This window comes from Motacilla alba, chromosome 13 (assembly GCF_015832195.1).
Source record: "Motacilla alba alba isolate MOTALB_02 chromosome 13, Motacilla_alba_V1.0_pri, whole genome shotgun sequence".
NCBI lineage: Eukaryota > Metazoa > Chordata > Aves > Passeriformes > Motacillidae > Motacilla > Motacilla alba.
The window spans coordinates 14,960,881-14,984,413 of record NC_052028.1 but is presented as its reverse complement, the minus strand read 5'-3'; the positions used below and the strand labels follow the sequence as shown (position 1 = coordinate 14,984,413).

Sequence of the window (23,533 nt, the reverse complement as noted above, 5' to 3'; positions counted from 1 at the left end):
CGAGGTGACGTCAGCGGCGCGGGGAGCCCCGCAGCCAATGAGCGCGCGGGCCGCGGCCCCCCCGCCCTCCCGCCATGGAGCCCGCGGGCAGCCGCATCCAGGTGCTGCTGCAGGCGGCCGAGTTCCTGGAGCTCCTGGAGCACCGCGGGCACCCGCACCCGCTCGGCCTGGCCGAGGCCGAGCACGGCTACGCCGCTCTCTGCCCCGCGCCGTCGCGCCGGGCCGTGGGCAGCGTCAGGTGAGCGGTGGGCGAGTGGATGGGTGGGTGGACGGACGGACGGCGGCGGTGCTGATCAGCCGGGTCTCTTCCGCAGGTCGGTGCACAACGCGCTGGAGAAGCACAGGTACGGGGGCGTGGGGGGAGAGCGGCGGCGCAGGGGGTGGTAGGGCCCGTGCTTCTCCGTGGCTCACCCCCGTGTTGTTCCCCCCTGCCCGGCCGCAGGAGAGCCCAGCTCCGGTGCTGCCTGGAGCGGCTGAAGCAGCAGGTACCGCTGGGCGTGGGCCCGTCCCGTTCCACCACGCTGAGCCTCCTGCACCGTGCCCGGCTTCACATCCAGGTGAGGGGGGCGGTGGCACCGGCATCGCTCGGGAGGTCCCTGTGTGGCAACAGGGCCGCCCAGCTCGGCCTCCGCTCATGGCTCACCGGGCCCCACAGAGGCTGCAGGAGCAGGAACTGAGGGCACGAAGGGCCAAGGACCGGCTGCGGGACCGGCAGCGGAGCCTGCAGCGGCGGCTGGAATCGCTGCTCTCGCCCGCTGACGGGGAGCGGGCACGGGCTGACAGCCTGGACTCCTCCCAGCTCTCAGAGCCCTCCGAGGAAGGTAAGAAAGGGGAAACCAAGAAGGAAGGTGGACAGGGAGGGAAAGCAGCCAAGGGCCTGACCCGGCCTTCCCCCGTGCCCAGAGGATGCCGAGGTGGAGGTGGATGGCGTGGTGTTCAGCGGGGACCTGCTGCCCAGCTTTGGCACCGGGAGGGACCACAGCTACTCCAGCCCCCACAGCCCCGCGTCCTGACGCTGCCTTCCCTGCACTGCCTGCCTGCCTCCTTCCTGCTGGAAACCCAGCCCCGGCAGCCTCATCACAGCTGCCAGGCTAAGGGGCCACAGACGGGGGCAAGAGACCAGCTTTACCCCCCCACAGCTGGGTGGCACTGGCTGTGGCACTGGGTGCATGGGGCTGGCACTGCGCTGTGGCACCTGCTGTGCACCACAAGGCACTGGAAGAGGTGCTGGAAGAAGGCCCAGCTGTCGCTGAGGACACGCTCCTGCCTTCCCCTGTGCACCCACGGGCAGTCTGGGGGCTGCCTGGTGTGGGTATGGGGCGGTGCTGCCCACTGCAGACACGACTACAGGAAGGCTCTCCGGCCCCTGGAGTGCCAGGAAGGGGAAATGAGTGCATTAAGCAACATGCCTTCATGCTCCTGCAGCCACCCCGCTCTCTTGTACAGACCCAGCACTTTTATAGTAAAGGCACTTGGTAAAACCCTGGCCTGTGTCTTCCCTGCAGAGGGCTGGACCCCCAGAGTGGAGAGCAGCGCTGGGCTCTGCTCTAGCCAGGCCAGCCTCAGCCAAATCAGAGGTGGGAGCAGATTCTTTAATGATAATTACATCTCAGAAAGGGTCAAGCAGCAGCTGATTGTCAGACTTATACAGTTTCTTTAAAAATATAAAATCTAAGGAGTCTCCTATCTGTCCTGGTGCAGCTGGCCCCTCACACGTACTGCTTCTTCTTGGTGGCTGCCTTGCTCGCCAGGTCCTTGGCTTTCTCCGTAGCAGCCAGAGCTGTTTCCTTGGCTTTCTCGGTCGCTTCCTTGGCTGTCTCCACCAGTGTTTTGGATGGAGCTTCTCCTACAACACGGAAGCTGTTAACCCCACAGGAGCGCCGGCCAGACCGGCCCTGCCGCCCAGGCGCTTCCCCGCACAGGGAGGAAGATGAGCCCGGCGTTCCTGCGCCCAGCAGGCCGGGGCACGTCGCAAAGGGGAACCACGGGCACGTGACAGCTGCCACGTTCCACCCCCTCCTGCCCGCACTCCGCTCCACCCTTGCCCGGCCCTGCAATCGCTGCTGGCCTGATCCACTCGGGGAAGAGCAGGCTGTGCCAAGACACGGGGCAAAGGCAAGGGCTGAGGATTTCACAGTCAGATTAGGTCAAGCAACAACCTGCCCCTGGACTGGAGTGTTCCCAGTGTGACCTCTAACTCCAAGAGACCCATCCCGGTCAGCCCCAGCCTGCCCTTGGTGCCCACCTTGCATTTTTGCTAGCACATATTCAAATCCCTTAGTGCTCTTGGTCACGTTGCTTTTGAACCTGGCCAGACCAAACTCCTGCAAGAGAAAAGTCAGTGAAGGTGCGAGCCCTGTCACACACAGCCCCTGGGGCTTTGTCCCAGCTTGAAAAGTCACGGTGACTTTCACAGTGATGGTCCTGGGTGCCTCAGGAGCTCATGAGGATGGGGGGAACAAAGGGAAAGGGTGTAAAACCAGCACAAGGAAAGGGTACAGCAGGGGCGAGCAGCAGCTGTACTGCCTGGGCTCACCTGGATGGCCCGCGAGACGCCGAACAGGCTGGAGGATACCCAGGCTTCCCGCTTGACCTCGGTCCAGTTGCTGTTCTCGGGGTTCACCCGGTACTCGCAGCGCTCCTCCACCACCTGCAGGAGGCACGGCCCGGCCGTGGGCACCGCTGGGCCCCCTGCACCCCCCGACCCCCGCCCAGCCCAGCACCTACCATGAGACGAGCGTGGTTGATGTTCCAGGTGAATGTGGTCATGGTTCGGTTCTTGGGGTCCACGATAGAGTCCTCCAGGATGTAGACGGAGTGGGCGACATTGGCTGGGAAGAAGCGCTCTGCCCAGCGCGGCATCCGGTTGGTCTTGGTCAGGAGCCGCCGAGAGAGCAGCTTGTGGTCCGGCGTCACCTCCCGGTGCACGATGTCTTCGGTCAGGACATGTTTGCTAAAACGGGGAAGGGAACGTCACGCCCTGCTCCTCGCCAGCTCTCCCCCGGGGGCTCGGAATCGTCGGGAACTCAACAACTGAGGCACGGAGGAACCAACCGCCCACCGGCGCTGCGGGACACCCATCCCCGGCGGCCGGAGCCCGCGGGACCCCGGGGAAAGGGCTGGGCCGGGGCCGGGGGGCGGCACCGAGCGGCGGGAGGGGCGGGGAGGGCCCGGGCGCACCTGTAGGGGTTGGGGTAGCGCTGCCAGAAGGCGGCGAACACCTGGTCCCAGGGCCCCTTGAGGACGCCCAGGCTGGCGCAGTATTTCCCCATGGGGCCGCCGCTCAGGCCCGCGCCTGCTGGGCGGCCGCCATGCGGCCCGCGCGCCCCGCCCCGCCCCGCCCCGCCGCGCGCTTCCGCCCCGCGCTGCGCACTTCCGGCACGCCCCGCCCGGTTCCGGCCCCGCCCCGCCCGGTTCCGGCCCCGCCCCGGCCGGTGCGGCCCCGCCCCGCGGCGGCGGCGGCGCGAGGATGAGCGGGAGGCGGGTGGACGCCAAGGTGGTGCTGCTGGGGCAGGAGGGGGTGGGCAAGAGCAGCCTCGTGGAGCGCTGCGCCCACGGCCGTTTCCGCGCCGGGCCCTACCAGAACGTGAGTGACACACCGGCCCCGGTCCCGCCCCCGGGATGAGCCCCTCGCGTGGCACCCCCGCGTCCCGCCCGTGCTCACCCCGTTTCCGCGCCGTGTCCCCGGGGTGCTGCCACCCACGTCTCCGGGACGGCGTCCCCTCGCGTTGTCCCCTCCGTGTGCGGGCTGGGACCCGCCGCATCCCTCCCGCCGCCGCGGGTCGGTCCCCGGGTTTCCTCAGCCTCTTTCCGCACGCCCCGCGGTGAATTCCCCCGTGTCCCTGCGCCGGTTTGCGCCGTGCTCCCAGGCCGGATGCCCCCGCATCCCCGGGCCGGTTCCCACCGCTCCTCTCGCTTCGCTCGCAGACGATCGGAGCCGCTTTTGTGGCCAAGGTGATGACCGTGGGGGACCAGACAGTGACCCTGGGCATCTGGGTAAGTGCAGGGGCGAGGGCTGTGCCAGCGCCCCGCTGGCATCCCTGGCCACCCCCTGTGAGGGACCCCTGCCACCCCCGAGCCCTGTCACCTGCCTGTCGCCCCCAGGACACGGCGGGCTCGGAGCGCTACGAGGCCATGAGCCGCATCTACTACCGGGGAGCCCGGGCTGCCGTCGTCTGCTACGGTGAGGGCACGGAGAATGGGAAGGGGAAGGAGCTGGTGGCTGCGAAGGGCCCGGGCCGGGGTGGTGGCACCGGTGGGTCGGGCACTGAGGAGCGGTGTCAGCAGACCCTGGTTCTGGTGGTGGCACCGGTGGGTCGGGCACTGAGGAGCAGTGTCAGCAGACCCTGGTTCTGTGGTGGCACTGGTGGGTCGGGCACTGAGGAGCAGTGTCAGCAGACCCTGGTTCTGGTGGTGGCACCGGTGGGTTGGCACTGAGGAGCGGTGTCAGCAGACCCCGATTGCTCTCCCCAGATCTCACTGACAGTGGCAGTTTCCAGCGAGCCAAGTTCTGGGTGAACGAGCTGCAGAACTGTGAGGAGGTACGGGGGTCTGGGGGCCTCAGAGGACAAGGGGGCTGGTGGTGGGGACGTGGGCACACCCCTCCCGACCGCGTTCCTGCCGCAGGGCTGCCGGATCTACCTGTGTGGCACCAAGAGCGACCTGCTGGAGGAGGACAGGAGGAAGCGGGGCGTTGACTTCCACGATGTGCAGGACTACGCTGACGGTACGGCCGTTGCTGGCCCTTCCCGGGCCCGTGAGCATTGAGCGGGTGGGAGCGAGGGAGGGCTGAGCTGCTGTGCCCACACGAGGAGCTCTGCCCTTGCCGTGGGCACGCAGCAGATCCAATGGCACCAGGGCTCCCTGTATGGTGAGGCACCGGCTCTGCCAGGGACCTCCCTGGGCACAGCGTGTCCCGACAGGGGCAGGCACGTGGCCAGCTGGGCCAAGGGGCCGGGAGCCCTGCCCTGTGTCCCTGCCAGCCTGCTGTCAGCTGTGCCGAGGGGTGACTCTGGGGGCAGACATGCCCATGGAGCTGTATCTGCTGAACCTGCAGCAGGTGCCAACCTGGGCCCTCATTTCAGAGATCAAAGCAGACCTCTTTGAGACCTCCAGTAAAACGGGCCAGAGCGTGGGTGAGTAACTCCTTGCTGTGGCCTTGTCCTGGCTGAGCAGGGCCGGGGGCTCTGCCTGGCAGGGGGGCACACACTCCTGCCATGCCTCCTCTGCCCCCAGATGAGCTGTTCCAAAAAGTGGCTGAGGACTATGTCAACTTCTCCGCCTTCCAGGTGATGACAGGTGAGTAGGCAGGACCTGTCCCTCCCCAGGCGCCCTTCCCTGTGCCTCTGGGTGCAGAGCGAGCTCTGGGGGTCTGGCAGTGCTTCCCTTGGGGCTGCTGTGGCTCCGTGTCATGGAGTTTGAGTTCCATCACAGCATCCTCAGGCCAGGTCAGCACATCCACCCAGCCGGCTCGTGGTGGCCTTTGGCACCCGGGAGCCAGGAGCCTTGCTGGGCTGGCCCAGCTCTGCACCAGCCCTGCCCAGGCATGCTCAGCCTGGCTGGGCCTGCCGCCCTGGGCCGGGCTGTGCTGTGTGAGCTGTGCCATGACCCTGAACCTTGCCACTTCTCCACGGAGCACCAAACCCTCCCCAGGGGACCTGCCAGGGCCCACAGCTGGCAGCAGCAGCTTTGGTGGCGTAGATGTGCCAGCAGCCTGCCGCTCCTGCTCTCTTCCAGAGGACAAGGGGGTCAACCTGGGCCAGAGGAACAGTCCCTACTTCTACAGCTGCTGCCACCACTGAGCCCCCGTGCCAAAAGGGAATTGCTGCTGCCGGAAGGGCAGCTGGCTCACCGGAGTGCTCCGGGTTTTTACCTGCTGTGTTTTAGCTGTTGGGGCCTGTCCAGCACAGCCTCCGGACTGCTCTCCTGGCACACAGAGCGGCACAGGGCTGCCGTGCAGTGCCAGGAATCACTGACTGTCACTCTGGGGACCCCCTCCCTGCCGCCTGTGGTGTTTGTGGGAGCTGTGGTGGCCCAGCGGTGGCCAGTAACTTATTCTCTCAGAGATGCTCGATTCTTTGCAGATTTATTTAAGCGTCTTCTCTCGAGGTGTACAATGTAAATAAAACGCGTTGTGGTCTGAGCCGTACCCCTGCGCGCGAGCCCGTCAGGGCTCTCCCTTCCCTGCCTCCCCCCACTCAGCAAGACAAACCACAAGAGGACATCGAGAGTAAAGTTAAACTTTACTTTACAGTAATTTTTCTTCTATATACAAAGAATTACAGTACATGTTCTGGGAGCACCTGGGCAGGGCAACCCTCTTTTCATTATAAGTTTCACATACACAGCCAACAGTCTAAGGGGAGCAAAATGAAAGTAATCAATGGTCCAAGACTCTCCCCTCTCCCTCTTCTAAAAATAATATACATGCTGGAAATATGTAGTTTACTCTCACCTGCTCTGGCATTCCTTCTTAAAACTGACAGACGACTCCTGGCCAGGGCTGAGCACCCCTTTGTCCCCCCTGCAGTGCTCCGGCGCTGGCCTCTGCCTTGGCTGGGATCCTTGACTCCTGATGTGTTTCCCTCTGCCTGAGCAGGGGGTCCTGCAGAACAGGACCCTGTGGGGGACCCCATTTCACTGCCACCCCGTGGTCAGCAGACCTCAGAGGGGAAGGAAGGCAGCGTGGGGCTGCTCACACCGAGGTTCTTCCCATGAGCAAACCTCTCGCTCACGGCTCCAGCAGAACTTTCGCTGCTGCTATGAGTGGCCCCCCATATCCCCGGGCAGTGAGGAAGGGGCAGTGGGCAGCCACCCTCCCCAGGGCTAGCTGGCAGCCAGGACCCCAGCTGGGAGCACACAGTGCTGGAGGGTGGCAGGGGACATTAAAGCGAGGCACGGTGCCCAGCATGGTCAGTGTTTTGGGGGCCAGCAGGCTGGTGGGGCAGTGAGCTCAGCACCACGGATGTGCAGGGCTGGCAGTGCCACTGCTGAAAGGCTTCCAGGGCCCCTCGCAGGGAGAGCCACTCCCTGCCTGCCCCCGCTGCTGCCAGCACATCTCACCTCCCCTCCCCGCACCAGCCGGGGCCACCCTCAGCTCCAGCCACGCTTTACCTTGAGCCTCCCCTCCCGGTGCTTGCTGCTTTTCCTTTTAACAAGTTCCCAGTGTCTACAAAAAATACACAAAACCCAGTTCCTTGAAGTCAACAACTCGGAAACATCAGAAAAAGAAACAAAAACTGAAACCAGCTCAGTACCAAACGGACACGAAGAACATGCAGTAGCGGATGCCTGCTTGCTTCACGTGGCTCCACGGGCTCCCCAGGGGGCTCAGGGGCACACTGGTTTAATCTCAAAACCACCATAAACTGAAGGAACCGAGTCACTCCTTGTCCTGTTCAGTCACACGTGCTGAAGCCCGGCCCCAGCTCCAGGGGGATGGGATCAGCTGGCCAAGAAGCCCCAGCCCGTGGGCCGGGAGCCGTGAGTCCAGCCCTACTGTGCTAAGCTGCCAACGGTTTACAATAGCACCACAAGAGCCCAAGGGCTTTGCCAAGGGCAAACATGATTAAAACTTTACCTTGAAATAGGCCATAGCAACACCCATTTCTCAGATTTCCCTAGGAGGTAGATTCAGTGCTGTAGGGACTGTCCATCACTGCTGCTCCTCCAGCCCGAGCTCACGCAATCTGTCCTGTTCCCCCGGCACCAAACTTTGCTCACATCACTTTTGTAGGACCCGGAGCAGGAATCTTGCATCCTCCCATCTCCTGCTAAGCAAGGGCACTGCCACCCCACAGGTGAGACTCCTGCTGAAGCCAGGCACGTGGCAGAGCAGTCCCCAAGCTCCAGTGTCCCGTGTCCCAGGCCCTGGGAGGCTCAAGCACCCATCAGCCCAGCTGTGCTGCTGCAGGAGGAGCAGCCGTGGCTGCAAATGCTGCCACCAGCGTTATCACTATCACAGGAGGATGGGCAATCAGCACGGGCAAAGCCTGGGAGATCAAACACAGCATCCCCCCACACTTTCAGAGTAGCTGCACGATTTGCCACTTGAACACTCACTGGCTAGCAAAGGCCAAAAGCCTCATCAGTACTTTAGGGCAAAGCACATTAAAAGCAGGTTACAAGAATGGTTATTCCAAACATCAAGCAAAATCAGAAGTTAAGGCTGAAATTAAAAATAAACAGAAGGTGTTGAAGGTCTGAGGTTTCTCAAACTCCCCCTGCCCTGTCACAACACTGGCTGTGGAGTCCAGATACGAGCTGGGCACAGCCAGAGCACGCTCAGGGCGAACACACTGCCAAGAGCATCAAGGTTAGGGCTGCTTTTTCTTTCTCTTCCATTTTGTTTTTTTTTTTTTTTTCTGTGAAACTAAGCTGAAGCTTTTCTAGCAAATGCACTGTCTCACCTTAGTTCTTAAATGTCCTTTACATTCAATCAACTCTCTTATCTCCCAAACTTTAACACCAGCCACACCTTCAGAGCCTCTGCCTGCAGGGGTTTAACCCTGAATTAACACGTGCTCCCACAGTACCACCCAGATGCTTTTTGTATCGAAGTGACTCTGGTTCCTGTGGAGCTTTTTTTTTGTTAAATAGGAAAAGTTTAACTGGAGAACAGCAATAAAGCAAGCTACCATGAGCTAATTTGCATCTGGAGACGTGCAGTAGGTGAGGTGATTATTCCTTACAGTGATAACTCTCCTGCTAGATTCACCAGAGCCCTGGCTGATTGTGGGCACTGGGGAAGATGGCACGAGCCCAGCAGAACAGTGCCTGTGCCTGCTCCCCTCCTGCCCACACATCCCAAACGTCCTTGGTGGCTCCTCCTCTGCAACCCTCATCCCCACAGGGCACAAGCCTGACCATGCTGTCACCCCTCATCAGAGCTCCTCTGTCACCAAGGGCACCTGGGACTCTCCTGCCCACTAAAGTGGGTCCTGCGGTGGGGTGGAGGGCACAGCCCGCTGCTGACCCCAGCCCGCTGCTCTGAGCAGGGCAGCAGTTATCCTGGCAGCAGGGATGTTGACCAGCAAAATGTTCACAAAGGAGCAGAGCCTGCATCCCCTTCAGAAATGGGAAGAGGGAGCCACTCCTACCAGGAATGAGTCTGGAAAATTCCTGTGAGCCATCGTGGGATACCAGGGAAGGGACAGAGATAATTACACCCCTGATTCTGCTTCTACAGTGCTCCACACCAGTGAATCAACACAGGAGTCACCTCTCACCCACCTTGGGTGCAATTAGGGCTGACCAAGGACTAAGTGACCAGGTGACTGGATGCCTCCAACACAGCATCACAGCCTTGGCATGGAGCTGCTGCACAGGTCTGAGCCCAGCACAAGGCTGCAGCAGTGTCTCTCCTAGACAGTCTGCCAGGGGCATGGGTTACTTTGCTTCTATCCTCTACTTTTAAAATCCCTCGTGATTCAAACTGGCTGAATTCTGAAGGCAGCAACAAATGGCAGCAAACAAACCCAACTACTTCAACACAGACATGTCCCTCTCCTCCTCCAAGGCAGTGCTGCCAGCTGCCACCAGTGAGTCACCTTGAGTACAGAAGATGCTCACATTTCCTTCACAAGGGTTTTGCTGCCTGAAGTTGTTCCCCAGCTCATGCTCCCTGATGAGGGCAGGCTGGACAAGGGCAGGGCTGCTGGGACCTCTCTCTACAGCTGGTCAAGCCTTGTCTACGTGACCCAGAAAAGCCCAGAGACTCCCAAAAGCACCACTACTCCCTCTGAAAAGCCCTCCTGATCCGACAGAGCATCACCCAAGGCTCCAGCAAGGGCAAAGAGGGAAGAGCAGCTTTCCTGGCTTCCTCCTTCAGTGTTGTTCCTCAACATCAGTTTTGCCAAGCAACCTCTGATCTAAGCTGAACTCAACTTCCCAACAGCAGATCAAGATAAGAAGCCAGAAACCTGGGTCCTTGTGGAAAAGGGAGACAAGAAGAGAGACAGGGTACAGTAGCTGCAACAAAGTAGGCTGTGGAAAATGCCATGCAAAGGTTTAATCCACGTTCACTGCTCCAAACAAGCTTTTGGGTAAGCACCTGCTGGCATGAAAGGCGGCTGCTGCCGTGAGCCTCACCCTGCCACGTGAGCCCGCGATTTATAGAAGTGATTTTTTTTTTTCAAACCTGCTCTTGTGAGAATTCACTGAGAACTTCTCCATTTTACAGATTTAAAAAAGCCTGCACCAAAAATATTCACAGTTTATTTTTTCATGAAACAAGTAACTAGTTAACACGTGACAATGCGAAGCGAGGTGGACAGAGCAGCGCAGAGACCTCTCTGGTTACAGTGGGAGCTAGCTGGGCGCTGGCACTGAGGAAACCCTACTTACACAATCTACATGACTAAGTCCAGCTCATGGGAAGGTTTATAAATGTAAATTCAAGATTTATTTTCCTTCTCACACATGATAAATACTTAATATACTGAACGCCATAATTTTTTTTTTTAATTTTTGTTTAAAAACCTTAATGAATGCCCTTAAGGTAATCTCTCTCAATGGATCTGAGTTGTCCTGATTCCCTTTGTGGAGGAGTCACGCAGAAATGCAAGCTGCTTGCATTTCCCTAGTTTCAGCAGCAAGCAGGAACTGACCTGCCAGTCTTCCCGGAAAAAAAATAAAACAACATTAAACAAGTAAATTTCCATAAGCCATAAAGCTTTTCCAAGTTGTGAGCTATTCTACAAAGGATCTGAAATGATTCGGACTAGAGAAGAGATAGCACTGGTAACGTCTCCTTGTGCCCAGCACACCCGGCCTTTACAGCAGGACGTTGTCTCAGGGTGCACACATCAGGAAAGGAGAACGGATCAGGATTTGTCTTGGTACAGGTGTCTGCCTCCCTTCATAGAAAACTGCAAAGCTCATGACCGTCTGCTCTGGGAGCAGCAGGCACTTGCAAGCCAGGTGGGAACAAGGACCTGCTCCCATGTCGGAGGAAGGAGGTCAGCGGGGGCTGAACTCTCCCTTCCTGGGGAGGGGCCTGTGGATCTGCCTGGAAGGAGAAGGAGAAGGATACACACACTGGAGCTGCGCAAGGGTCTGGTGGCGGCACGGAGATCCGAGGCTGCGGCCCCAGATTGGTGGAGCTCAGGCAATTACAGAGGTAATGTGTTGTGAGAGTGGGAAAAAGCTGGTCAGCAGCGTTTCCTCGGCAGGACACCAACCCTATCCAGGCCAGGCAGTGCCACCAAAGGAGGTCTGTCCTCCTCCTGCCTGCGAGGGTGCCGGTGGTCACAAGATGCTGCAGGTCCCTGGGACTCTACTGCCTGCCCCATGAGCACCACAGCCAAACCAACTTCTGCCTCAACGCTTGAGTGAACGGCTTTCAGCAGGCCTAGTCTGGACACCAGCCCGATGACCACCAGGTACTAAACACCGCCTTCACTGTAAAAGGGAGAAGAGAAAAAAGAAAGCCAGGCAGCTGCTGGAGCCCACCGTGTTCCAGTGTGAGAACTACAATTCAGTTGGATGGACGCACACGCGCACACACACATGCACACCAACACAGTCCAGTTAATTCAAGTCTCCTTTGGTTGTAGAAGGGTTAAGCCAGAAGCTACACAAGGGAAAGGTGTTGGAGATGGGTCCCGATCCAGCTAGGGCACCCTCGCCTCTGCGCAGTGAGCGGGACAGGCTTGGCTTGCTGCTGGCAACACCAGGTGCGATGGGAACGCGTTCTGAACACAGCTGAGGCAAAGAGAGAAAGGACTGCCCAGTCCGCTGGCTCACGCTGACAACAGAGGTCTAGAAGAGACTGGATGGAAATTTGAAAGGGAGCACTGTTCCCCTGGCAGGGCAGTGCTCAGCACCTCCAGGAACCCACTCTGCTCTGCTCCGCTATTGCTGCTTTATGGGTCACTATGTTGTCAAGTGCAGGAAAACACTCCGCGTGTCCTGTGCTAAAGGATAAGATACAAGAATGAAAAAACTCCCAGATGACTTCTTCAAGATCTCTCTTTTCCCTGACTTCCTCCAGATTTCCCGCTTCTTGGGCCTGGCCAGTCGCAGCTCTGTAAAAAAGGAGCCTGAATGGATACTGCCTATGGTTGGAGAAAACTGCACTGAGCGAGTGCAGGAGCTCCTCTACCATCTCACTGGAGATGATCCCTGTCCTTGAGCAAACCACACACACAGCATGTCCCAGTAAACACACGGACAAACCTCCTAAAGCAACGCCCTGCAGGGACAGAGACCTGGGCAGGTGACATGTAATCCCTTCCCTGCTTCTGGAGTCTGGCAAGGACACACACCTGACTGCTCACCACACGATCCCTGAAACATCTCCAGTGCCAGGGCAGCCTGACTGATCCATTTTCTTTAAATGCAGTAACACGAGCAAGGCCCTGGCTGTGCCTAGGAACCCACCTACGAATCAAACCTGGAGCTTGAACACGCTGGATCAGTAATGTGACCATTTCAATGGAATTGGAGATTTTTACCCAGAGTGGACTCTTTATTTCAGCTTTACCATTTGTAAAAGGAAGAGGAAAAGGTCACGGATGCTCTCTCCCTTTGGCTGGGCCAGACTCAGATTTAAGAGAATGTCCTTGCTCATGTCACAAGAGAATATGGATGGGATGTGCATGGGTTAGGGGCTGGGCTCAGGGAAGTGAATTAAAAAAACAAAACAAAGATTCCCCCTCCCTAAACATTAAACGACTGAAACCTGCCTCCCATATTCACCAACCTCACTTTGGCTCTGAGTCAGCCAACTCACGACAGACAGAATCCTGGTTACGGGCTAGCGCTGTGTTTTGTTCAGGCAAAGGGTCCTGCCCCCGAGGAGTCTGTGCTTTTCCACTCAGCCAAGTAATCTCATCAATTGTCTGAACGTTCGTGACAACCCACTGCATCTGCTCCGGGGGCACCGGCGCTTCCCTGGCTGGCCGAGGGGTCTGCTCGAATGCACACAATCTCTCTGATGTCCACGGGGTCTGCTCCGAGGGGGTTGAGGCCACTTCCCAGCTGGGCTGAAGGGCTGGCTCTGGTAGTTTCTCTGCTGTCCGGGAAGGCTGCTCCGCAGGCGCCAGGGTTTTCGTGGTGGACCAGTGGCTTTGCTCGTGCATCTGTAGTTTCTCTGTAGGCCAAGGTACTTGTCCAGCCTGTGTCACCACCTTCCCAGCAGACCAAGAGATTTGCTCCCCAGCTAACATGGTCCTGTCTTTCTGCTGGGGACTCAGCTCCATGGCTGGGGCTCCTCTCTCCTTCAGCTGAGCGTTCTGGTCGACGGGACGCAGCGCCTTCTCCGACAGCAAGAGCCTCGGAGCTGATGCAGCCGGAGGCTTGTCCGAGGCTTGAGGCCGAGGAGCCACAGCAGGAGCCAGCTTATCCGATGCCTGAGGCCACGGGGCTGTAAGAGTGAGAGGCCTCTCCAAGAGCTGAGGCCGAGACACCCCAGAGCTGAGAGCCTTTTCCAAAGGAAGAACCCGCAGGGCCCCGGAGTCAGCAGCCTTCTCTGGAGGAAGGGGTCGCAGCACCCCGGGGGAGAGAGACTTCTGCGTGAGCGGGATCCGAAGGGCCCCTGAGCTGAGACCCCTCTCCGTGGGCAGGACGAGCGGTGACCGGGAGCCAGGGGCCTTCTCCGGAGACAGGGGCCATGGCAACCCTGAGCTGGGAGCCTTCTCTGTGGGCAGGATCTGAGGCATACCCGAATCAGCAGCCTTCTCTGGAGGCAGGGGATGGGGCGACCCAGAGCTGGGAGACTTCTCTGTGTCTGGGACCCGCACTGCCCCAGAGAAGGAAGCCTTTTCTAGAGGCAGGGATCGTGGTACTGCTGATCCAGGAGCCTTCTCTGAGGGCAGGATCCGTGAGACTGGGGAGTCTGGGATTTTTTCAACGGAAACAGACCACAGCACCTCAGGACTGGAAGCCATCTCCAATTCTGGGACCTGTGACACCACAGGGCTGGAAGCCTCTCGCACAGCCTGTGGCTGCGGACTCTGGGCAGAGGAGTCGTCCAGCGGCTGGAGCTGATCGGCCTCAGGAGGCTCATCCTCCGGCTGGGACTGCAGCATCCCCACCGTGGCCAGGAGTCTGTCAGACAGCGGAGGACGCAGGCATTTCACGGGGAACTCATCCAGCAGCTCAGGCTGCTGGGCCCTGCTGTCAACGAGGGACTTGTCCGATAACTCCAAAACCTCGGGGGCATCAGGAGTCTCGTCTGCCAGCTGGAGCTGCAGGTCAGCAGCAGTAACGAGGGACTCGTCCAACGGGGACTGAGGTGATCCCGGAGGAGATTTGCTCGGCAGCTGAGGCTGCGAGGCGTCACTGGAGGACTCGTCCAGCGGCCAGAGCACCGCGTTGCTGGGAGGTTTGTCGGGCTGCTGAGGCCGCAGCGCTACAATGATGGGCTGCTTCTCCGACTGCAGCCTCAGGGACAGGGCAGCCTGGGGCTTGTCTGATGGCTGCAGGCGGAGCGACAGGGTGGTGGGAGGTTTGTCCGAAGGCTGAAGCCGGAGAGAGAGGGTGGTGGAGGGTTTGTTGGATGGCTTCAGCCTCAGTGACAAGGTGGCGGGGGGTTTATTTGACGGTGGCAGTCTCAGAGCCAGGGTGGCAGGTGGTTTGTCTGGTGAAGGTAGCCTGAGGGCCAGGGTGGTGGGGGGCTTGTTTGATGGCTGCAACCTCAGGGCAAGGGTGGTGGGGGGCTTGTCTGAAGAAGGCAGCCTCAGCGCTAGGGTAGCAGGGGGCTTTTCTGGTGACTGCAGTCTGAGGGCCACAGACTGAGATAGGCTGTCCGGGGGCTGAACACTCAGGTCTGGGTCTGCCTCTGTTTCTGCAGGCAGCTGCTCTGGTGGCTGAGTGTCCTCGCCGTTAGTCAGGCCTTCTATGGGAGGCGCATACTCACGAATTTCTCCTGGCTCTAGAGGGTGAGGCCCACAGGGATCATGCTCTGTGCAGCATAATCGTCCATCCAGCTTGGAGATGAAGAGCATTCCTTCCCGGTGCTGCTTGCAGAAGGACCTGGGGCACATCTCGCAGAACGAAGCTGCTTCCTTACCACACACGTCACACTGATGCCACGGGCACTCCCACTTTCCTGCAGCATGGACACGAGGGAAAAGACACACCTTAGGAGTAGGATAAGGGCAAGAGACAAAGGGCTGCTGCAAAGGGAGCTCAGGGGAAAGTGAGAACACTCCTGTAATACCCACATACAATGCTACATGCCCTCTTCAGTTTCTGCCTTAGCTCGACAGGCAATTAACATGAATCTACATTCTCAGATGCAGCAAGGGCAGTGATAATCATGACAAACACAAGCCACACCAGCTCAGACCAAAAGCCCATCTGGCTCCTGCAATGCACTAACCAACAGAGGTGTCTAGAGAGGAGCAGACGTCCCCAGTTTGCACATCTCTGTAGCTCTGATTTTCATAGAAACAGCAGCGATTATCTGTGCACAACACCCAAAGGACTTTTTAAGCTAACATGTCAGATTAATCTTTTAATTCTAGGTCAAAAACCTCCCTTCCTGTTTTTTAGAAAGAAGAAGTGAGAGAGCAGTGATCACAAGGGCTAAGTTTCTATTGTCTCTGAACCCAAAGGCACATCTTTAACCTCTGGCCGTGTATGGCCATGATAAAACAAAGCTGCTCCCCCAGCAGCTCCATCTTCACAGTGAACCTACTGACCATCAGTACCCATACCACCAGCAGGCAAAACACAACGTTAACACTTCAGAGACTGCTGCTTTTCTCAGTTGTAGATGACCTCACTGGCTCAGCCTCCTGCTCCACAGCCAAGGCTGTGTCTGGCTCTACCAAATGCTTCCAGTTCGTGGACACAACCAGGTACACGCTGAGCTCCTGACCACAGGATGAGCAAAGATGTTTTTCCAAACACACCTCCTGCCTCTGTGCTCTCCCAGCACCCCACATCCCCCATCTCTCCTGCTCCCTGCCTTGCTGTGGGAGGCAGCTCTTTGCAGAGCAGCCCTGACACAGAGCTCTGAGCCAGAGGGCAGCCACAGACACCAGCCAGGCCACAGCACTTCCCAGCCTGCCTGAACCAAGCCCACAGACCTGTGGCTGTGGCCACCAGCTCCTTTCCAGGGAGGCTGGTTCCTGCAGCACAGCACTGAGCAGCTGTGGGCACTGCTCCCTGGACTTGTGCAGCAGCAGCTCTCCGCTCCCCTCTCTCACGCTGCTTTTCCCCTGGGGTTGAAGACAACACGTAGTAAGTTTTTCCCCTCCTTTGAAGCCAGTCCAAGGCTTCTGTTCCAGTCTCAAAATATGCATTCTGCTCTTATGTGTCTTTTCCAATTTTTCAGGCTTTTCTTCCAAGTGAGGATGTTTAACACTTCCCATGGTCTCCTCTGCTCCTGGCTCACGGTGCTGCAGCACAGGCTGTCACTGCTCCCCTGCACCAGCAGCATCCCAGAGAGCCACACAACACTGCAAAGACCCTGGGACCATTCTTACAGAGGTCATTTGTACAGATGGAAAATAAAAAAAAAGTCAAAACCTGCTCTTTTGTTGCAGAAAGGATAAATCCTTTCAAACCACTCTAATGGTCTCTGACAGGATAAAAAGGTCTAATGAATAAGCACCCTCTCCAGGGACAGCCCAGAGCTCTTGGAAGTAAGATCACACAATTAGCAAACATGCAAACAAGCAGGAAATTCCAATTACTTGACAGCAATGCCCATGGCAGAGGAAACATTTGAAGTAGAAAGTGCTGAACCTTTCATGTCCTGAATGATACTCCAAGGAGCAGGCTATGAAAATCACTGCCTATGTGTAAAAAGAGTAAAATCCCTACAACTGACTGAAAATCATTCTCTAAAAACAGTTATTAGTGATCTTGTGGCAAACTGAGGAAGCATTTCAAATTACACCCTTCAGGAATGTATTTTAATCTGTAGAATAATTTAAATTTCTGAAAGCAGAACAGCAAATATTCTTACAGATACAGGTAGATAACATCGAGCCTGTAAGGGACTGCAAAAATCCAGTTGGAAAGGGTCAGAATTTAAACTGGACAGAAGCTCTTGCACCAACAGGGTGTGATTAAATAAAGCCAGGTGCACAAGAGGATTGCAAAAGGAAGAAATAAATATGAAAAAAGAATCAAGATGAAAACTCAAGAAGGATAAAGCAAACCATCAACATCCCATTAATATAAGTTATTTTTGCAAAACAAGTAAAACATAATTTCCGAAGAAATTTCATGTAAAAAACAAAATATAATTATTCTCTTCTGTCAGAGTAACCAAGGCCTTGGCTGCAATGCTGTTAAAATACTTATTTCCAGTTTTTAAAAAATGTGTAGGCAAGTGGGACACGGTCCAGAGTAGATCAAGAATAAAAACTTGAGGCTATGTTTGTACAAGCCGGAAAAGGACTGAGACAACAATCTTCCACTCTGTAAAAAAATGTATCAGAGAGCTGGCAATCCTTAGTGTTTTTAAGTCAGTCTGTTAGAAGAGACTTTGCAAATGGAAACCAGGGGAACAGGCTGGAGGCTGGACTGTACTTTTTGAGTATTTTCTATTTCAAATTTTTGCCCTCCTTTCACCACAAACTGGAATATGCTTTGGTACTGTTCTCTTATGCATGACCTAATGGCTATTCAGACATTCAAGAGATTCTTTTCTGACTCCTATTTTCCAGCAGTGCTTCTCCTCACCATTCAACTCACAACTGTCTTCAACTTTGGGAAAATGGCCAGTGTGATGACCAATACCTCAGCTACTGTTGGAATTATGCTCTGCCAGTCCCCAAGAATGGGGTCAGTTCACAAACACCATCTCTTAGGCAAGAACCAGCTCCCCCTTCAGCAGCTAGTTCACGTTTTTTGCAGTCACAGTGGGGTACAAACCAGGGCTGGATTGGTGGGGTTGAACAAGATCTGCCCGAGTGAGAAAGATTTCTCTAAAAGTTAAGAAGCTGTGAATAGAGTGCAAGGTCACGAGCAGCACCCAGGACACCCAGAGCCAACACTGTGAGCCAAGCAGAGCCCAGCTGTGCAGAGCACTGACCTGCAGGTCTCTTGGTCAGGTTGAGGCAGTCAGCATGGTACACCTTGGGGCAGCCTGACTTCTTACAGGAGACCAGCTGGCCTCCGTCCCCACAGCTGAAGCACTCGTCCTCCCGCTCCTTCATCACCTCTGCCTGCGACCTGCGCTTCATCTGCGGCCGCCTCTTCAGCTTCTTGGACTTCTCCTCGCTGAGGCTGGGCTGGCTCTGGGGGGTGAAAAGATGTTGGTTAACACAGGGCTCTGCCCCATCCACCTGCTCCTTTCCTGCTGCAAACCCTGCTGACACAAATCCCGCTGCCAGCTATACCTGAGACCCGTGCAGCATCTCCAGTGCTGCTCGGTATTTGGCAACTGAGTTACTACAGCAAATAGCTGCCAGTTATTTTCAAAGAGCCTGGAAGCCATGCAGCAAAGCTTGACTGGACAGGGGATTTATATAACTAGCAACAGCAGAATGAGGAGCTGGGGCTGCCTGATGTCACTGAGCTCGTGCCACCTCTCCCAGACTGTTCAGGTCAAAGTAGTCAGGTCTCTGGGCACACATGACTCACAAGGAGTCTATTCAGGGCCTTCCTGCACTTTTTCACATTCATCACTTCCCTCTCAGTTTTCAGTCTGAATTTATCTGTCATCAGTTTAGACCTATTTGTTCTTGTGTCAATGCTGCTCTTTTGCACCAGAATCACAAAATCTTTACGGTTGGAAAAGACCCCCAAGATCATCAAGTTCAACATCTGAAGCTTTTCCATCTCCCTGAAGAAACCTCTGGGACACACTCTCCCGCTTGCAAACTGAAACTTTCACAGTCTGCACACACAGTCTTCCCAGTGGCTTTTCTCTGCCCTTATTGAGTATATTTATCCCAAACGAAAGTTACAGAATTACACATGCTACTTCTGATAACACCTCTCATACAAAGACATCAACACTTAGCCAAAAGAACAGGAAATTCCCCCAAAGCACTGCCACCGTTTGCCTTTTCCCCAGCTGTGTCACACCACAGCTCAGTCCTGTGGCAGCTGAGCTGCACAGTGGCTCCTTCTCCACCAGACTGCCCAGCCATGACCTTCTCATGGTGGATTTGTTTCTGCTAACCTCTCCAGGTGTGTGCTGTGCAATATCCAATCTCCATTCCCCCTTATTCAGTTATTCCTTTGCAACTGCCCCATCCTCTCACTCTCCCATGCCAGGGACAACCAAACTCTGCACCATCAGTGCAGTTTAATTATCTGTGTAGTGAAGTAACTACAACTGCACCCAGGACAGGCAACTAAATGGTTCAAGTGCTCTCTTCTCTGGCCTAAGGCTTCCTCCAACCCTGCTCTTCCAATTCCCCCTCCAAGACAGGCTGAGCCTCCTATTGTGTGCAACACTCATTGTGAGGAACACTCAACTCCACAAAGATGATGCTTCTTGCCCCCAGTCCTGACCTTATCAAAGCACCATCAGTTTAGTTTATCTAAGGAGACATGAGCTAAATTCTGTGCCATTTTCTACATCTCTTTGTATTCAAATACGTGTTCTCCGTGCAGGATATATCTGCGTGCTGAGACAATGCCTATGAAGCAATTTTTACATCCTTTATTCTGCAAAAAATATTGTGCATAATATTTTCATCACCAAAAAAATTCCATCACCATTTAAAAACCTTGGTCTCCAGACCTACAATTTCAGGACTCTGCAGTTGGCTATCCAGCTTCCCTGTCACCAAGGAGTTACATCTCTTGATTGTTTCCTTCCCCTTCACATGTGCATGTTTCTGCTTTCATATCACCATTCCGCCTGACTATGGGGACAAGCCAGGTCTTTCTTATCACTGAAAATGCAGGCACTGAAATGCCTCCATCAAATTCCTGGCCATCTAATTACAAAGAGAACAAGAAAATCCCTTCACAGCTAATTTGAATGTCTAAGAGAGGTCTAACAGCTGGACTAAGCGATTCCCACTTGCTCCCTACAGTACCATGGACTCCCAAGCATTCCTCCACACTCCCACTTAGAAGGCACTTTTAAGAGTGAACTTGAGTATAATCAGTTTTGTCTTGCTGTATCTTCAGCGAGCTTAAAAATGCATCTATTGTGAGAAGAATTTAAAAAAAAAAAACCCCAAGGTATTGTTTTCTGGGTACTGTTTCTTAGCCCATCTCATCAAGATGGAATGAGTCGCCTCAGATATCACAATGGAACATGAATGCCAACTAAAAGGCACCTCTCTCTCATTTCCATCGTGCAACCTGCAATTTCAAGGCAAAAATGACAGTCAAACCATGTATAACACAGGGGCAGCACAAAATCAATTGAACTTTAAATTGCAACCCGAAAAGGAGCTAAATGCATCAGATGTGCCACTCCCCCCATCTGTCAGCTTCTGAAGACATCCATTTTTTATTTCTGTAAGTTAATTTTTCGGAAGAACTAACCTCTGGAGAATTCATAAAACCTTCCCCATATATTGATGGGGCTCAACAACTGTGCTGCTGGAGGTTTTTAACCCTTAACTGTGGGCACGGCAGGATCCACATGCCAGAGCAGAGGGATTACAGACTGATTTGGTGAAGCACTTGTAACAAACCAACAGCTGAGACATAGATTTAGCGGGTGACAGCTGGGAACTCGGCCAACTGCTCCTGTTATTTCCTTTTCCCACTGAGAACCAGCTCACACAAGGAGGTAATTGAAATCAATTCCTGTTACTGCAACATTACAGTTACAAATCGAAGCCCTCAAAAAGTCAGTGAGTTCTAAAAGCTGGTGGTTTTTCAACTACAGATATGGCAGATTTCTTATGTCTGTCTGATGTGTAAAAATCGGTCAGTTCATTAAAACCAGAATAAAACCAAGAACTTTACTGCAGAATAGGTGGTGAGATAGCAGCCTTCTGGCTCTAAAGCAACTTCAGTGTGAAGGAATGTGAGTTTGCTGGCCTTCCATGCATGCTCACAATTTACTTTGGGAGCCTTTACTTTGGGAAATGGGCCGAGTTGTGTTTTCTTGGTTATCTAATGAAGTCTTTCCCATGCCTGTCCTTTGCTCCTCCAGTGCTATGGAAAATGTCATGATAAGTAGAGTTGTTTTTTTTAATTTAAAAAAACCCACCCTCTTTCTTTTATCCTTTCAGTGTAAAATAAAGCTTCCTGTAATTATTTATAGCAACTCTGATAACTGAAGACTAAGACTTGCTCTCAGAATGAAAACTCGAATATTTAACTCATTTCAAGCACTGTTCCCATGGCCACGCTTAAATGATCTCTTCAACCAGAAACCTCTGCAACCAATGATTGATACACATCGATGCAAAGAGGCAATTTGGAAGAACAAAAGCTTAAAGGATGCATCATACCTTCGGCCTCACTCCTAGGAAGCCACTGCAGTTTGGGGCACCACACTTACAAACAGTCTTTCCATTTCCCAAACATTCCAGATTGTAGTTGAAAGTCAGCTCAGTCCCTGGCACGAAAGCAGATCAAAACCAAGCAAGTTGTTAATGAATTACAGAGTAGAATGTTTTACTGCTAAAATAAAAGCACTTTTTAAATACAATGCCACAAGTGACTGCCACCACTACACAAGGACACCAAACTATTAATCTCCCTATAGATCGGTGTAGATTGAAAATTCAGTGCAACCTCTCTCCCCTACCACATTTTACAGCTAAAAAGGGAACTGATTCTGTAGCAGGGCCCTGTATCAACCTCCATTGATACCATGTACGTGTTTCATTACATTAGTGCTGCTGTTAAGCCTCATGAATACCCCTATGAAAATAAAAATTAAATCCCCTTCCAGAGAGCCCCAAACCCTCCCTTTCCCTTACAGAACCCCCGAGGCTACTGCAGGCATTACCAGAGTGCTCCTTACCAGCTTTGATATTTACAAGTGCGAAGAGCCCAACCCGAGTGTCACCATTCACACACCATTTCTGAGTCTCACAGTTGGGCTGGCAGCAATGGTTCATGAACCGAGCATAGTTGCCCTTTGGCCCAGCATCAATGATTCGATCCTGGAATTGCAAAAAAAAAACCCCAGAAAATCATATTTCAATCAGCTGTCATCAACTGCAATCAAGCAGCTCGGATGCCTCTGGCCAGTGCTACAGATGGCACATCATCCTCCTCCTCAAAGACACAGGGCTCCCGAACAGCCAGGACAGTGCCACTGCTGCTTTCTGGGAAACAAAGTCCCCCTGTGGCATCAGTACTGGATAAACACCACCCCAGCACACTTCCAAGGCAGTGCTTGTGGTTCCAGGCCCCAACTTCTGCTTAAAAGCAAAATAGCAGTTCCTATTTTTTACATGTCAGTGTATAGAAGGAAAACAGGAAGAGTGTGTAAGCTGAGGTGCACTGGTGCACAGCTTGTCATAGGGCTGGAGAGGAGAGAGAGGGAAGCTGCAACTGAGATTTGCTTTTGCAGTAATGAGGGAGATATTAACACTTGGGTCTGCCCCAGCAGAAGGAGAACAAGATATGGTCAGTGTGAACTTGCAGCAGGATGAGGGCAAAGACAAAGCAGTCACTGTTATCATGCCCCCACACTCTAGAGCTTCCTCCCCATGTTTGCTTTCATGGTTTCTTTCTCATCTTTCCATGGCTGAGTGACAAAGTGGGGAAAGCAACTGACACAATCACTTAAACCTCTGAAAATCAGGATTTCATAGCAACAACCTGGCCTGCAGGACCCACTGGGGACCCTGTGGGTGTAACTAAATCCATCAGTCCACTGAGAACAGCAAGACCTGAGATCTGAACTCAAATGCAGGTCTTGCTGTGCCTGTATCTTACATGCCTCTTCTGGCACACACCAACCCAGTTCTAGGCTCTCCAAAGTTCAGCTGCTGGGAAGGATCCCAATGTTCTCAAATTCAGCCTCTTATGCTGAAGTAGGATCTACAGTCCTCAGACAATTGTCTTCACCTCTAATGAACAAACTCAAGCAATGCCTGCTCAGACTTTCCTCCTAACCCTGAAATCCAGCCTGAAGCTCCTCTACTACACATTAATTCATTTAGTCATTTCAGAGGAAATGCAGACCAGCTCACGGGAATGCTTAGCACCTTTTTGCTAGATGGATATCATGCCTTCCTTCCCATCTTTTTACTCCTGTTCAGGATGCTGGCAGGAGTTTCCTTGCACATACCTTATCCAGTGTCAACATGTAGAAATTGGTAATGTCGTGCTCCTGAGCGTAGCGGATTCGGGCTCGGCACTCCTCTTCATCAATTAGCTCCCCAACATATTCATTAACAAATTCACCCTGCCAGACACAAAACAACAAGCTCATAAGACAAGACAAATTATCTGCAGATCCACCTTTGTGCTAGAACTTAGCTCCTGTTTCCTTCCTAAAAATCTCCCCCTGTGCCCTGCAGCCAGTTTGGCCTATAACCTTCACCAAGAGCCCTGAACCATACATCCGTTTCACATGCTCAAATAACTCAAAATAAATTAAAGAACTGTGACCATCAGGTTATTCTTTGTGCCAAAGAAAGAATTAGCATCCAGGGACAGCACAGAAGTTAACCACAAGAACAGCCCTTTG

General features: G+C 54.3%; 4 protein-coding genes across 10 annotated transcripts in view; 2 read left to right on the top strand and 2 right to left on the bottom strand.

The window, feature by feature from the left end:
• The first annotated feature begins 74 nt into the window (after nucleotides 1–74).
• Nucleotides 75–1,426, top strand: MXD3 (MAX dimerization protein 3). Its single transcript, XM_038150563.1, has 5 exons — nucleotides 75–238; nucleotides 315–344; nucleotides 443–557; nucleotides 656–821; nucleotides 904–1,426. The coding sequence occupies exons 1-5, from the start codon at nucleotides 75–77 to the stop codon at nucleotides 1,011–1,013; spliced, it is 585 nt and encodes a 194-aa protein (XP_038006491.1). The 3' UTR covers nucleotides 1,014–1,426.
• A 145-nt stretch (nucleotides 1,427–1,571) lies between these two features.
• PRELID1 (PRELI domain containing 1) lies at nucleotides 1,572–3,357 on the bottom strand. Its single transcript, XM_038150562.1, has 5 exons — nucleotides 3,181–3,357; nucleotides 2,728–2,953; nucleotides 2,537–2,650; nucleotides 2,246–2,324; nucleotides 1,572–1,846 (listed from the first exon to the last, which is right to left on the bottom strand). The coding sequence occupies exons 1-5, from the start codon at nucleotides 3,270–3,272 to the stop codon at nucleotides 1,710–1,712; spliced, it is 648 nt and encodes a 215-aa protein (XP_038006490.1). The 5' UTR covers nucleotides 3,273–3,357; the 3' UTR covers nucleotides 1,572–1,709.
• A 58-nt stretch (nucleotides 3,358–3,415) lies between these two features.
• On the top strand, nucleotides 3,416–6,142 carry RAB24 (RAB24, member RAS oncogene family). The gene is made up of 8 exons (XM_038149826.1): nucleotides 3,416–3,586; nucleotides 3,928–3,996; nucleotides 4,105–4,183; nucleotides 4,474–4,541; nucleotides 4,627–4,726; nucleotides 5,085–5,135; nucleotides 5,236–5,298; nucleotides 5,737–6,142. Exons 1-8 carry the CDS (start codon nucleotides 3,470–3,472, stop codon nucleotides 5,799–5,801), a joined length of 612 nt encoding a protein of 203 aa, XP_038005754.1. The 5' UTR covers nucleotides 3,416–3,469; the 3' UTR covers nucleotides 5,802–6,142.
• Nucleotides 6,143–6,223: 81 nt separating this feature from the next.
• The window catches only part of NSD1 (nuclear receptor binding SET domain protein 1), a 61,548-nt gene continuing 44,238 nt past the window's right edge, over nucleotides 6,224–23,533 (bottom strand). For 5 of the 7 annotated variants that reach the window (XM_038149821.1, XM_038149819.1, XM_038149822.1 and 2 more), the window contains exons 19-23: nucleotides 23,132–23,248; nucleotides 21,854–21,995; nucleotides 21,336–21,442; nucleotides 17,996–18,200; nucleotides 6,224–15,052 (exon numbers count right to left, since the gene is read on the bottom strand). In XM_038149821.1, the coding sequence (XP_038005749.1) occupies nucleotides 12,705–15,052; nucleotides 17,996–18,200; nucleotides 21,336–21,442; nucleotides 21,854–21,995; nucleotides 23,132–23,248 (2,919 nt within the window). In that variant the 3' untranslated portion in view covers nucleotides 6,224–12,704. The remainder of the gene's footprint in view (nucleotides 15,053–17,995; nucleotides 18,201–21,335; nucleotides 21,443–21,853; nucleotides 21,996–23,131; nucleotides 23,249–23,533) is intronic. The other 2 variants (XM_038149823.1, XM_038149824.1) reach the window with 2 other exon arrangements.